The sequence below is a fragment of the Puntigrus tetrazona genome, chromosome 21 (assembly GCF_018831695.1).
Source record: "Puntigrus tetrazona isolate hp1 chromosome 21, ASM1883169v1, whole genome shotgun sequence".
NCBI classification, from domain to species: domain Eukaryota; kingdom Metazoa; phylum Chordata; class Actinopteri; order Cypriniformes; family Cyprinidae; genus Puntigrus; species Puntigrus tetrazona.
Window position 1 is genome coordinate 15,242,659 of NC_056719.1, and position 16,028 is coordinate 15,258,686.

A 16,028-nucleotide genomic window follows, 5' to 3' on the forward strand; every position below is an offset into this window, starting at 1 on the left:
TAGGCACTCCCCAAGAGTTAAAAAGTTGAGTATCATGTATTTTTAATCCATTCAGCCGATCTACGGGTTTGGCCATAGCACTTTTAGCTGTAACTTAGCATACATAACTGAATCTGATTAGACCGTTAGCATCAAGCTCAAAAAAGAGTTTTGATATTTTTCCTATTTAAAATTTGACTTTTCTGTAGTTACAGGGTTTGGACAATGAAACTGAAACGCCTGGTTTTAGACCACAATAATTCATTAGTATGATGCAGGGCCTCCTTTTGTGGCCAATACAGCATCAATTCATTTTGGGAATGACAGCTACAAGTCCTGTACAGTGTCCAGAGGGACAGAAAAATATCGTCCAGGTCACTACGTGATGCTGGAGGAGGAAAACGTTTCCTGACTCGCTCCTCCAAAACACCCCAAAGTGGCTCGATAATATTTAGATCTGGTGAGTGTGCAGGCCATGGATGATGTTCAACTTCACTTTCATGTTCATCAAACGAATCTGTCACCAGTCTTGCTGTGTGCTTTGGTGCATTATCATTCTAGTCCTCCAGAATGGTTCAGTCTTTGGCAGTGACATGCCCAACTATCACAAGTATTGAACCTAGGGAATGCCATGATATTGCAGCCCAAATTATCACTGATCCACCCCCATGCTTCGCTCTTGGCATGCGACAGTCTGGGAGTGGTACTTTTCTTTGGGGCTTCTCCACACCGTAACTCTCCCAGATGTGAGAAAGACAGTGAAGGTGGACTCATCAGGGAACAATACATGTTTCATTTTGTCCACAGCCAAAGAGTGACCAAAGGTTTGGCTATAGTAGACCAGCCATGTATATTGACCCTGTGGAGCTCCCGATGGACAGTTTTGGTGGAAGCAGGAAAGTTGAGGTGCACATTTAATTCTGCAGTGAGTTGGGCAGCTGTGGCTTTATGTTTTTTGGATATAATCCGGACATCCCTTTCAGACAGCTTCCTCTTGCGTTCACAGTTACTCCTGTTGAATGTGGTTCATTCATCTTGGTGGTACGCTGACATTACCCTGGATACCGTGGCTCTTGATACATCACAAAGACTTGCTGTCTGGGTCACAGGTGCTCCAGCAACACATGCACCAACAATCTGTCAATTAGTGGTGCTCTGATATGTCACACAATGTAGTGTGCACTGCAATATTTTAAGCAAAACTGTACTATTACTTGGCTAATAAAACCTTCACACTCTGCTCTTACTGGTGGAATGTACAGTTAATAAAGATTGGCCACTAGGATGGTCAAATTTAGCCATGAAACCTCCAACACTAAATTGGCTACTGTTTCAATTTCAATGTCCAGCCCCTGTACATCATGTACTAAGACCAATGGAAAAGGATGAGTTGCTATTTTCTATGCTGATATAACTAGGAACTATACTCTCATTCCAGCATAATAGTCAAGGAACGGTCTAATCAGATTCAATGATCTATGTTAAGCTGCCGCTAAAAGTGCTACGGCCAGCCCGAGATCGGCTGAATTTAGTACAAAATGGTAAAACTCAACTGTTTATCTCTTGGGGAGGTGGAAAACAAGTTAAGCAGGCGCCTTAACCCACAGCAGCTCTCTGCTTTCTCTGTCTAAAATGCTTAAGAGTTGTTTAATCAACTCTAATCTTTTCCTTCAGCGAAAAACAACGTGACAACCAGTCCGTCTTCAAAAGCATGCACTCCACAGAGAATGCCCTAACGTTGAGTCTTTGGCTTGCTCCAAATCATGTTCTTATCCTGCTGGACCTTTGACACCGTGACTCCCAGATCCTCCTGGTGCTTTCAGTCAAACCTCACCGGCAGATCTTTCAAAGTCTCGTGGAGAGGAAGGGTGTTTAAATCACATCAGCTGATCACCGAGGTCTGTATTATCTAGTGTAATCATTCTCGTAGTAAAAAATACACGACAACTGTTTTAGAGGGGAATATTTCTTGGAATGGATCATGGAATTTTTTTTTTCTCTCTCCTCTCTTTTTCTTTTCTCTTTTGTTTGTTGCAAATCGTTTGATTTTAAGCCAATTGGAACGTAATATTTTTTTTTCCTTTGTATTCCTCTTGCTCACCCCCATTCCAATATCTTTATTGATTAGCAAACATGCAGCTGTTAGAAATCCATTTTTACAAACAAAGAACTGAAAAATACATCCATAGATTTTTCAATTTACAAACAGTAATAAAGTCAAAATCTATTTTATGCTAAATGTATGACATTGTACTAATGTGGTGTATTAAAACTGTTGTACAAATGATCAAAATCCATTCTTTAAATTCACACGCGGTCCCGAGTCCTCCTATTAGACTCATGTACAAAACCAACATTAAGACCTGCCAGACCTTATATGAGTTACTGAGAAACTGAACCATTGTGGATATTGAGAACATATTGTACAATCGATCGGAAAGAATGGGGCAAACAGGTATTTCACTGAATGTTTGGATTCAAACGGCATAGTAACGTGCTATTAAATGTCACATCAACAGTATATATATAATAAAGTCTCAAAGTTTTACACTGGCCCTTCATTAAAAGGAACTATAAACTTATATCTTAATTGTTTTAGCAAAGTATGTAAATATGATTGTTAAAAAAATATATATGCATCCATTCATATATTTTCTTTTTTCCCCCCAAATGAACACACGCATACAGATGCCAGCATGCTATTGGATAATATTTAAGTTACAGAAACGGTACTTTTTTCCTTTTTTTTTTTTTTTTTTTTTTTAATACCCATTTCTGGAGGACCAGGCTTTTGAAACGAGTGGAGTGTCAAACACGAAAAAATAAAAAATCTTCAAAGTGTGGTGTGATCGCGTAAGATCGCGTTTAAAAATTACAAAAAAAAAAAAACCATCATGATGTTCGGTTTAAGTCACACGGTCACTTAAATAAGCCTCTAAGAGTCATGAATGTGATTCGTTCAGCGATTCATTCATTCTAACGGCTAAAATAATGAAGAGAACAGTCATTACTACTGCAACCATTTACAAAATATACACAAAGCGAAAAAAACCAAAACAACTAAAAATACAAATCTCATAAAACGTCAGCTGCACACACTGACGATATAAGGCGTAAAATGAATGGTAAATCAATTCTGAATACATTCACGACACCTCTGTTCACTTGTTACCTCAATTAACGATAATAGTTTCCTCCGACCCTCATCCAAAGCTCTTTTTTGGTTTCGGAACATCACATAGAAGTGTGAAATAAATATGGACAAAATGAAGTATGCCACATACCGAGTCTATATTTACAGGAAGTGGCACATTAATCTTGAGGAGGAAAAATTTTCCACCCGGGGATGTGTGTATATATATATATATTGCCTAAACTTTAGAGAGAAGATACAAAAGCGTTTGACATCATCAGGGCATATCGTTTCTTAAAGAAAAGAGATGCCTTTAATGGGAACGATGCCGAACGAGTGCGTCCATTGGGAGAATTTACACCACGAGGTCGAAGTGGCACAAAGTGCGGATGAAGTTTCATGTTAAATCATACACCGAACGGGGAAAGCGGGTGAAACTATTTTAGGCATTAAAAGAAAATAATAATAATAATAAAAATCACAGTAGTCACAAATGTTGTGAGTTACTGATATCAGGTCATGCACAGTGAAACAAAATGTTTCCTAGTTGAAACATTTTGCATTCACTCTCAGCAAAAGTGAGAGTTTGATATATAATGCAGAGATTTCAGAGTGACAGAAACACTGCAAGTCCCCACAGACGTCTCTCATTCTCTTATGTTCTCCCGTACGGAGAATGCCATTAGCCGGTTCGTTTTCGCCGCTTCTCAAAATACTGAAAACCGTCTTAAAAAAAAAAAAGACTCTTTGTCTTATTCGATCAAATATACTTAAATTAGAATTCACAACAGAAACTAAAAATGAGAGTCCTTGAACAAAAAAAGTGGTGCCGTTTCCCCTTCCTCATCGCCTCCATGAGCGGCTCTCGTATTCGTCGTCTTCGTCGTCGTCTTCTTCCTCCTCCTCTGGAAGCAGAAAGGGGCTGACTGGCTCCTGGGGGCGTAAGTAAAGACAAACAGATTTAGGCAAAAACAAAACAAGCAGTACGAACATTTTACTGCTAATTATAGATTCAAAAATGCATCATCTGGCTGATTACCGTCATCACATGAATTCCTGCGGCGTTGACCTCTTCCTTTGACTCTTCCTCTTCTGGTTCAGTGGACACGGATGGAGTTTTAGGTTTGTACCATGAGATCTGTAAAATCCGACCTTTGAACTTCGCCCCTTGGTTTGCAGCCTGAAAATAAGATGATCCGGTGGCGTTAGATTTAAGTAACGCCATACAAAAAGATTCAATAGAAAACAAACTAAGCGACAGTACGTTTTCTGCTTCGCTTCGGGTTTTGAAGGTCATCACGACGCTGGTAGCATCATGGTCACGAAGCTCCTCAATCTCGCCAAATTTCTATGAGGGTCATGAGGGTTATATGCAAATACAAATATACACAAATATACACTATTTAAAAGCAAGTCTTACCACGAAATGCGGCATGAGCTCCTCCTTCTCTTCCTGTGTGAAGCCAATGATAGAGAGGGCTCGAGGCCGGTGGTCTACTACCATGTGATTGCCTCCACCACGCCCCCTCAGGCTCCGCCCCCGGCCCCTCCTCTGCCTCGACTTGGTGCTGCTGGTGGCTTGCCCCGCCCAGCCGGGATCAATCCCAACCGCGTTGCCTGTGCCATTTTAAAACAGAGGGTGGAAGCGTTAAAACTTGACCAAAAAAGTATAAAGTAACTAACGATATCATAATATGCATGCATGTTTCATGAAAGTAACTTTTAAACACCTTTACAGTGTAAATCACACTGCAAAAAAACAATGTCCTTTAGTAGTTTTGCCAAATGATCAAAATGAGAAGTGTAGAATAAAACCAGAACAGATATCTGCCAGTGGATTCATAAAATAACAAAAAAAGTACTTAATTCAAAAGTATTCACCCCCATTGACAGATTGTTCCTGTTTTAAGTTACAGCTCACTTTACTTTTATTTCTTCATTTTGCATCTCAAGTAAATTGTTCTCAAGGGTGTCATGACTCCATAAGATAAAGACACTTCTGCTCCATCATTTTTTGCCTTAATTTTTTTAATCAGACTTTTTGAGAACCACAGATTCAGGTCTATTTAAGGCTATAGATTATTACACACCTACACACACACACACACACACACACACACACACACCATACGTTTTAGATATACTGCCAGCCATATATCTACCTCTTATCATACGATTACTATTGTTTACATTTTAAAAGAACAAGGTAAACAAAGCCACAGAAGTACGGTGTAGAGACCTTTTAAACTTCTGAAAAAGTACTAGACTTTGAAACTTGCCTAATCTTTACCCCGACTGCAAATTAAAGAATAATGAGCCATGGAGTGACAAAAGCCACACCAAATGCTGGTCATTTCTCTTTCATGGTCTTCCAGCTAGTGTAGTCTCTTCCCTCCGCTCTCCTCCATTAATTGTCTTCCCTCGTTCTTTCGCTCATTTCTTACACGGGAGGCGATCAAACTTTAATGGAATGAGAAGCATCAGCGTGCGGAGAGGGATGTGCGTTGTTTAGGGACGGGTCCTTGGGGTTTGGGAAGTGCTCAGAGTTAAATGTGCAGGAGGTGAAGTGTAATGACATGCATATTTCACACCAGCTAATTTAAGCCCAGCGCCAGTAGTGCCGTTTCTGTTGTCACTCTTGTTTTAGGACCGCTTATGTTAGGACTGAGAGTGAGACTGTGTTTGGGTGAAATGGATTATGCTCTGGGTGTACACATCTGTCTCTTGTTTATAGAGGGGGAAAAACCTGGAAAAAAAATATTGCAAAATATGGTATAGCTACTACAGGGATCTAGACTAACATTAGACAGCCTAACTCTGCAGCACCGCTAACAATTAAGAACTATTAACGGTTTGTGTTCAAAACGCATTTTCATGGGCGAGAAATATTATAGCTGAATTGAAACATCATTTTTGTCATTTATTTTTATTTTAGTACACTAACAAAACACGCTTAATGGATAAAGGGATTAGCTGAAGTGAACATGTCGAAGGATCTTTTTTTCTCATTGTATATCAGCACCGACCTCTGAAAAACCCTTATCGGACGACACGGGTCACAACGGCCACTTACCTCCACCTGCAACTGACCCAACCTCCTCTTCAGGTCTGTGGTGTCTTCTCCCGACGTCAGCTTCTTATGGAAGTCCAACTCCGCATCAAGCAACTCTTTCTGTGCCTACGGATGAAATAACAGTTATACTCAAATTCCGAAGGATCTTATAAAACTAAAAGGTGGCAATCTATGTCTTACATCTGTTTTTGACTTTGCTTGTGTGGTGTTGGCAGTAGATGGTGAGGTTGGGCTGATCTCATTCTTCAGCTGAGAGATCTTTTCTGTGAGTTCTTTGAGAGTCTTCATTATGTTGGCTCTCTCTTCTGGCTTCATCCCTCTGTTCTTTTCCAGGCGGTTTATCAGCACCTGTTTAGGGTTTAGATGTTTAGGGTCACTTCAAAATGCATGTACAAAGCCTCAAGTAGTTTACGTGTATTATTTTCATTCAACTAAAACTGAATCAGGCCATAATTTTTCAATGCTGGGTCCTCAGTTTTCATTCACGCATTAAATCGGTTATCATTTATTTAAAAATGTAAAATAATATGCATAAATAAAAATGGTCAAAAATTGACATAATACATAAGAGAAAATTTAACTCAAAGTATAATATAATACAAAATAAATCTGAAAAAAAAAGATGATTAATACTTGACGAAAAACGACTTTAATCTGTTACCTACTTTTCTCTTAAAAGTTTTATTTATTCATTCATTACTTTCACACTTACGGGTCAGAAAGAACAAATGCCAAATATCGGCCATATGACATTCAACATTACTCTAGAATGTGGAAAACAGTAATTATAATAATAATAAAAATGTATAAATAAATGTGTAGCTGCATCCAAGACTTTTTGCATAAAAAGATATGTTTCTGCTGAACTTTAGATATTTCTTCCTACCTTCTGACATTCAATCTGCTTTTCAAGCATTTCTTGTTTCTTCTTTCTCATGTCTTGCTGCAATTTCAGCGCCTCCTGAAGGCCAGAGGTCAGAGGTCACGTTAGCTCACTCATAAGTACAATCCAGACTGTGCAATCCAAGCAGGTGGAGCCGCTGCTATCAGCTTACAGAGGTGAGAAGGAGAAAGGAAATACTCACCTGCTTCTTTTTCAAAACCTCCTGAGCTTCCAGTGCTTTAGCCGTTTTTCCCAATGATTTTGATGCAGTTTTCAAAACAGTGCGTGAGAACGGACCCTTCGGTAAATTTGAAGGTGGTGTCAAACCCTTGTTTAACAGAGAAATTAAAGTTAAGTGTTAACTGATTATATAACAGTGTTAAAATAATAATGATGATTTTATGTATGCATTCATTTATGTATTATATATATATATATATATATATATATATATATATATATAATTATTTCTATACACACACACACACATGTAATATTTGAAAGAGGTCTCTTATTTAAAATAAAGTTTGTTTTTTAATAATCAGTTATTGTGATGGAATCTTTAGCATTCGTTACTCAAATTTTTCATTCCACATGACTCTTTAGAAATCATTACAATAAACTGATTTGCTGTTCAAGAAACATTTCTTAAGCTCAAAAAAAAAAAAACTTTTTAAAGAATTATTGAAGCTATGTTGCAAAATATTTATAGAAAACTTTAGTACATTTTAAATGAACATTCTAATCAAAGAATACAAAAAGTTTCATAAATTCTACAAAATGACTAAATAGTAAAAACTGATTTTAACATTGACGAATAAAATGGTTCCTCTTTAATAACTGCATAGAACCGGTAATAATTACTAATAACTTGAGCAGCAAGTCAGCATATTATACAGTTTCTAAAAGATCATGTGACACTGAGGATGATAAATGATGTTAAACATTTTTTATTTTGGTTAGGGTAAAAATAAATAAATCTTAATTATTCCATACTTTGGTAGCGTATACAGGCATTAAACTATTAGTTGACCCTCAGGAAGAAATTAAAATGCTCGAATTCTAGCATGTATTGCTTTCTTTACCACCGAAGGCTCCTGGCTTGGGCTGGTAGGTTCAGTGCCGCCCGTGGTGCCCGTTGTGCCTGCGGCTCCTGTGGCAGTCTGCTGTTTAGGGAAGGTTTTATTCAGCACGTAAGACCCTGCTGGGTGCTGCTTATTGATGACCTGTGAACAAAACCAAATCCAGTCCAATAATGGAGACAAATAGCAAACAAACTCTCATTCGCGCATAAATATATCACCAATAAATCCTTTCAGGTGCACTCTTAAACTGACAACGATGTTTCAGAAATCAGTGAAACGTTTGACTTTTCCTCCGACGGACCTTGTGTGTTGTGGGATGCTGCTGTACAGGATTTGTGCTCTGACCGGGTCCCTGTTCCTGTGTGTTGGATGTGGCCTCTCTATGCCAGTACACTCTGATGAAGCGGTTATTCAGAACGGCTTCGGTGCTGGAGATGGCCCTTCGAGCCTCATCATTAGCTGTATACTGGATCAACGCTGCCTCCGGGTCGCCCCCAAACACCACCTGCGGAGATCACAGGCTTCATTTCAGAATCTGTACAACTACTACTACAGTATTGGTGATCAAAAGCGTAACGTGACTACAACGGCATGCACCAAAACATCGCACAGAGCGTAAAATCAGTTGATGTTCAAGCTGATCTTATATAGGACGAGTACCTGGATGTTGACTATCGTTCCAAACTTGCTGAAGTGCTCATTGAGTTTGGTGATGTTGTTGAGCTCCCGGGGGATTTTGCGGACCTCTAGTTTGGTGTTTACGTAATGGTTCTTCTTCGGGAAGGTGGGTTTATGCTGGTTATTGAAATTTGGTCTGGAAACACAAATCGATTTACACTCCAGGATTTCGTTACATATTTTATATAACGCACTACAGGACTTGATATGTAAAAAGAAAAGAAAAAAAGTATACGCCGTGTCACTTACTTTTCCATCCAGGGTTTTTTGGCCTGCGGTCCGTCTGCAGATGGCAGACATCTCTTCCTGTTCTCCTGCTCAGAGCTATACCTCGCCTCGCTGCTCGACACGCTCGTGACCGACGGCTCCGTCTGAATGACTATGTTAGCCGCTAGAAACACAAACCAAACTTCAGTTGCATGTTGCCAGTGTGAATTATTTTAAACCATTCGTGCGATTCGCAAGCAGAGCAGTCGTCTTTGTGGGACTGATCTTTGACGTCTGGCACCTCGTAAGTTTTGTCCGTCTCCAGAGGTGAGGCCGATGAGATTGGGTCTCTGCGTCTGGATGCGAGGGATGAAATGGCGGTACTGAGCTCTGGCTGGTCCGGTCAGTCCTGGGGACTCTGGGTTGTAGGCCTCAGGGTCGTAGTTGTCTGTATGAGACAAGAAAGACATGTTAAAGCATATGCAGGAAAAAACATTAAATAATAACAATAATATAAATGGCTAACGGAATGTGGTTTTTCCTCTTCCCTTGGTTTTTCCATTCGGTCTTGGTTATCTTAATATAAGTAACAGTGAAGTAAACTCAAAAGCTGCAAAAAGTAAAATATGGCAACAGCACAACTACATGGTCAAAATCTGTTACTGCAGCTTTCAGAAAAATGAGAGAATAGCACAAGACAAGAACCACCACCAACAGAAACAGCTCATTTTAAATCAACAGTTTTCTTTAAAGGGGTTATACTTTCTTCCCTGAGGTCCACTCGCAGTGCATCAGACCACAAATTAAATTCACGTTCTTCCAAAAAAAGCATGATACGACCACTTTAAAGCGCACTTATAACAGTAAGCTCTAGAAGCACCGCCGCTCAGGATGAGAACAGAAAAGTGCAGTGGCTTACATTCAGAGAGAGTGTACTGAGGGTGGAGAGAGGCAGAGGTGGAGGAAGAGGAGGAAGGAGGTGGTGGTGGTGGTGGCGGAGGAGGAGGTCCCACTCCAGGCAGGGCCAAAGGGGAAGAGGTGCTGGTTCTGGAGTGGGGTGGAGTGTCTATCCCAGTAGCTGGGATTAGAGGAGGTCCTAAAACAAGACAAGAGCAAACTGAACCACACGCTCTACAAGCTGACTTGAGGACAATCAAGTTCAAAGCGCTTAAGAAAAAGTCATTTCAAGCAGCTTGTAGAATGCAATAAATACCAGAAATGAAAAACATGTATAGTGCATTTCCTACACGCAGATACGATCAGTTTCACTTCAAATAAATATGCTTGACATTTATAATAAATGTTTGAGAAAGCCACTATTATTTCTGTTTGTTTGAGAGTTTACTTCAAATTAAATAATACGAACCTTTTGCAAATTTGTAATTAAGCTGCAACTTTTTTTTAAAAACATGAAAATAATTTATCAATCAGTACTTAAAGGGCTTTTATTTATTCACGAACATTAACAATAAATTAAATTGAAATTGTTAAGCGCTATTAGCCAAACATGGCTAAAATGCGTTAGAAGTTGTTTCCCTTTTGTTAAAAAAATGTGATTATTTCTGGACATACTATTAAAATTTTAATTACACGCTGGTTTGACTAATCTGTGCGCGTTTGTGTATGTGTTTTTATTTCTTCACTCGAAAATGCTATTTTGACCTTGAGCGCTTTTTATTACAGGTCTGACTCATTTTCTGGAAAATTCTATTTTGATACCGTTCAAAAACAGTTTTTAATGCCAACTGACAAGCACTGAAATGATTAATAACGGTCTGCTTTTAATAAAAATGTGAAGAATTAAACGAATAATTAATAAACCAAAACCTACATTTCACTAAGAATGTAACGTCACTTAAAACAAAAGATTGCTAAATTATTAATAAGCAAGCAAAACTGAGGAAAAGGCTAACGTAGCATGCTAAAAATCAAAGTGACACTTACCTGGCATGGGGTAGATGCCTGGAGGCGGAGGCTGTCCGTGGGGAGGAGGCAGCGGCAAGGGCATGCCGGGAGGAGGTTCCGTCATGGGCGGCATGGGCATCCGGGGCAGGCCTGGTGGGGGTGGAAACGGGATCATGGTTGGAAGAGTGACGTCATCCACGATCAGAGGGTCATTACCGTGGTCGAAAGGACAGAGATCGCCTCGTATGCAAAATCCTTTCTCTGCCAACGAAAAGAAAACAGCATCACGAGTATATACGAGTATTTCATACAAATGGTGGATGAACTTCGGGTCACTCTCCTGTGGAGTTTGCTCCGTGTAAACAGTGCTGTATGGACGGTCACGTCTCTTTCCTGTCAACGTGCCAAATCACTGCTGGTTTATTAAGACGAGGGCTAATCGAGCGAACCCGTCTGTCCTTCAGTGATCCCCGTGGACATTCCCGGCAGTGTGAAAAATACCCTCGCTCCTCAAAGACAGGGTGGTAAATATAAACACTGCCGGTTTAACACCCCTCCCAGAAGGCCATGCAGTGAGACTGCGACGCCATAGTCATTAGCGATGCTTTAGAAACAGACGCCCCGAAGAATAAAGCGCGTCCTTAGAGACCATCGAGACACATCAGTGTTTCTGATGCGTTATATACATCATTGGATTTAGATTTGAGACTTCCAGTGGCTGCGAAACGTATTTGGACCATAATTATGAAAATATCAAACCGAGTCACATTTACTTAAGTGCACTTTAAGCATTTTCACAAAATGGTAGTTATGTTTAACATGTTTGCGAGAGCATTTGGTCTTCATTGGAAGACTTCATTACTGAACAGTAAATAATTAGTTTTTAACTGAGCAAATAAAATGTTTTTGTACACTTTCAAAGTTGAACATGTTCATATTTAAATGCAATAAACTATACCTGTGGTTATTCTAGAAAACCAGCATGGATTTTAAATTTTACTAAAAAAAAAAAAAAAAAAAAGTGACATCAGTTCCTTTCATTAATTTTTTTTTATAAACATAACACAGATTTTATATATATTATATGCATATGTATGTGTCTGTTTTTTATACATATATTTTTTTTTGGTTTTTACAGAGAGACACACTTTATAGTATTTTTGAAAATTCTATTTTTATTACTATATTAGTCATTTTAGTAACAACAAACATATTTCAACAAACATATTTCAATTCAAAGTTTCATTATTAGTTATAATCTTTTTTTTTTTTTTTTTACTTTCAGTTCCAAATACACATTGTAATAGCTCTAATTGCATACGATAATTAAAAAAGTCAGTTAAAAGTCACTCAAGCGTCATGTGACAAAGTGAACTGGGTCTTACCGTCGTAGTCTCTGCAGCGATGTTTAAGCGTGTTGCTCTTGTTGAACGTCTTGCCGTCTGTGTGGTTGGTGAAGTATGTGGACCAGCTCTCAGTAGTGCTGTCGGGCAGATGAGCCGGTGCTACCACGGTTACGGCGTTGGGGACGGCCGGGCTCCCTGAGGAGGGGAACTGGTGCTGAGGAAGGGGCAGAGGGAGCAGGGGGGGTGGATGGCTCTGCTGGTGGTGCGGGTTACCCATGTGGGCAGAGGATGGGTTGTAAGGTTCCGCGTCCTTCCGCTCCTGCTCAAATTTGGATCTGTGCTCTGCTAAAGTAAAAGCACATTTAAAATATTTACTTGTTGAATATCTGTTTGCAAAGAACAAAATCTTGAGCGGTGTTTGATTAATGATAAATTATGTTATTTTTAAAAATGACTCAAAAATAAATTTGACAATTCAAAGTCTTTGTTTCCAACAGTTCTGTACTACTATTAAGAAAAAATAAACTTAAAAAAAATGCCAAATGGCATAATCAAATATTTTTTGCTTGCTTAGAAGCATTCATGATCATTTTCATATGCATACATACCAGTTTTATATTCTTTTTACATATTTAAAGGTAAAAGGCATTTAAAAAGCCTCCAAACCTTGAAGCTCTTCAGTGGTTCTCTCTATATACCTCCTCAAATTTTCTTCAAATATTAGCTAATATGCAGTTTTGTTTCGTAAAAAATAGTAATAAAAGTTTATGCCAAAGTACTTTTCCTTTTTGAAAATGTTATTCCTAATTATGTTTTAATGATATCAGGACAGTTATATCGTTTATACCACTTTTAAAAAAATAATCTAAATATATGCACATTAGAAAACATTGAAATATATATAAATATTTAAATCCTTCCATGTTTGAATGGAGTGTTTTATGCACTTTAGAATTAAATAATAGATCTATTTACAGAAAATGTGCATCATATTATGGAGCGATTACCCATTTAACTTAAAATTTGTAAGCACACAAATGAAGTTGAAGTGACAGCAGTGATTTGGGACGGTCCTCACCTCTCCTCTGATTGTGCTCTCTTTCTCGGCTCTTTCCTCGGCTGCTACTGCGGCTGCGACTCCTGCTTCGGCTGTAGCTTCTCCCCCGTGAGCTTCCTCCTCGCCGCTCGTGACGGTCTCGCTACGATTCCCCGCCTTTTCCATGACGGTCCAGTTCCCGCCGCTTACGGTCATCTCTCCTGCGGTCATCTCTAGCCCTGAGTTTAAACAAAAAGATAATGTGCGTTACTGATAAGTGTATTGATTGATTAAAACTAAGACATGTATATATGTGTGTGTGTGTATATATATATATATATATATATATATATATATATATATATATATATATATATATATATATATATATATATATATAATTACCATTTTATTTCCATTATTTTATGTTTCCTGAACAATTTTAAAGCACAACTTTTTTTAACATTGATAAGAAATGTTTTATGATCAGAAAATCTGCATATTATAATGATTTTTGAAGGATCATGTGACACTGAAGACTGGAGTAGCGATGCTGAAAATTCAGCTTTGAATCACGGTATAAATTTGCACAATGAAATTGCAAAAGTAATACACAACTGTGACCTTTATTAACAGAGAAGGGGGAAAAAAAAATCTTCTGAAGACCAACCTTGATTCGTTGAAATCAGAACGATTCCTTAATGGGCTTCTTCTTCTTCTGTTGTCCCTATCATCTTCAACATGACTAGTCTGAAACCAAACGTACATGTTGTAATATATATAATAATATACACACAATTTATTTATTTACAAATCTGTTATAAATATATCGAAAAGTGTAGTGCACAACTATAGGTCAAATTGAGTAAATTTTATGCACATAATGCTAAGGTTTATAATGCATTCATAGTTGCAGATAATAGAGTAAACCATAAGAGAATGAAATAGAGCAATAACAGAATAAAGAATCAAGCAGTTGCTATATAGCATATATCACTTTACGTGACTGTACTGTATACTTAGAGACACTGTGTCATAATACAGTTCATATTTTGCAACATTATGTACATTTTATGCTGTTATTTTATATTAGTACCTCTTCCTTCTCCTCAAGCTTCTGCACTGGGATTTTACTCTCTTCTTTAGCAGCTGGGTTTCCCAAATAATTTTTGGTGGTTAGACATTCAAAGAGTTTATCGACAAAGCCTGTAGTCTCTGCGAAAACCAAGAGAACAACGAACCAATTCATGAAATATCGAAGCACATGATAAACTTTTCAGATCATTCAACAAGAGATTACAACACAAAGGGTCTGGATTCACCGATCGCCGCATATTTATGTGTACAGCCATTCGCAACAGTTTCTAAATTTAAAACAAACGGCTGTCTGAAGTAGTACCTTTCTGGAGGAAAACGTCCAACTGATCCGCACACAACGCTCTGAGTTCTTTCTCCGGTTTGTCCTTCTTTACCAACGCCACAACGTAGTTTGCCAATGCAGATGGGTCAGCATCACATCTGTGAAAGATCTCAGGTTAATTTCACATAAACCCACAGACGCGAGAGAGAAGTAGTCTTTTGTCTGACACAAAATGCCAATCGCATCCACGCAGGCGTTTTAAAACAGTTGTTTATCAGCAGCTTTTCCAAGAGTTCTGCTAAGATGCACAGAAATCAAACACTTGACAAGTTGTCAGCTAGTGAACCAAACACCAAACACACTACTGACTTCAAAAATAAACTGTCTGTCTGCTGATCATACATGCCAAGGCTTTAAAACTAAAATAACTTGAGCCCTGATCCGGTTTTGGCCCAGTCTATGAAAACTATCAGGCTGTTTTGATGACCACCCCACTCAGCCAGCAGACCCCCTTAGCTTAGCTTCCAGCTACATGGTTTCTAACTGGAAGGTGTTTTAGATATCCAAAGAATACGACCTTATGTATGAATACAACATAACTGAACAGCAATTTAAACCAAATCAGCAGAAACGATATACATTCGCTGCGCGCTTAAGTGATTTGAAAGCCAGCTAAGCTGTTAGCATGTTAGCGCCGCCAGTTAGCTTCACTGTTTCAAATGTCACTGTTCATCACTTACATGGGTTCAAGAAGTTTAGCCAGCCAGGATTTCAGAGCGTCAACATTTTCTATAATCATCCTGACGCGCAACTGATTAATACTGATAAAAGGCTGGGTGTTTATGCGTAACTCCTACTAGCATCGTCTAAAAACACACACTGGGCCTTCTGTAGTCACTAGCACGTCGGAGGAGCTGCTGTAGGTTCTGCGCAACGTCATGACGCAACGTCACAACGCAAAGACGGCAGCCAATCACAGAGCTGCTTTAACATGCTATTACGAACAGCACTGGTTACAACCCACCAGTCCTCTACTTTTCACTTTTTTTCCGCAGCACTCCCCCCCCCAACTCTAAATGCATAAAAAGGAAAAAAGAAATGCAACAATGTTAATTATTGTAATTTATTTTACAAAAATACAAAACACCCCTTCAAAATATTATATTATTATATTTCATTTATTTAATTTGACATTGTCTCAGTTATATACTTTAAGTAATTTTGAGCAGATTTAATTTCCTATGTAAATTAAATAGAAAAGTAGTATCAGATTTTAAATAATATTTTAAAATGAAATTTTGTATTAAACCTGTATTATTATTGATGTTATTATTATTATTATT

The 16,028-nt window shown here is 38.4% G+C and overlaps 1 protein-coding gene across 1 annotated transcript; it reads right to left on the reverse strand.

The window, feature by feature from the left end:
• Nucleotides 1-1,929: 1,929 nt before the first annotated feature.
• rbm27 (RNA binding motif protein 27) lies at nt 1,930-15,626 on the reverse strand. The gene is given in 22 exon segments (XM_043221742.1): nt 1,930-4,045; nt 4,152-4,292; nt 4,377-4,460; nt 4,533-4,660; nt 4,663-4,729; nt 6,186-6,290; nt 6,366-6,533; nt 7,072-7,146; nt 7,271-7,396; nt 8,154-8,294; nt 8,455-8,658; nt 8,814-8,967; nt 9,081-9,222; nt 9,340-9,486; nt 9,958-10,134; nt 10,983-11,204; nt 12,329-12,634; nt 13,368-13,564; nt 13,996-14,075; nt 14,422-14,540; nt 14,725-14,843; nt 15,426-15,626. Coding segments are annotated over 22 exon segments (3,051 nt in total). The 5' UTR covers nt 15,485-15,626; the 3' UTR covers nt 1,930-3,955.
• Between the last annotated feature and the right edge of the window lie 402 nt (nt 15,627-16,028).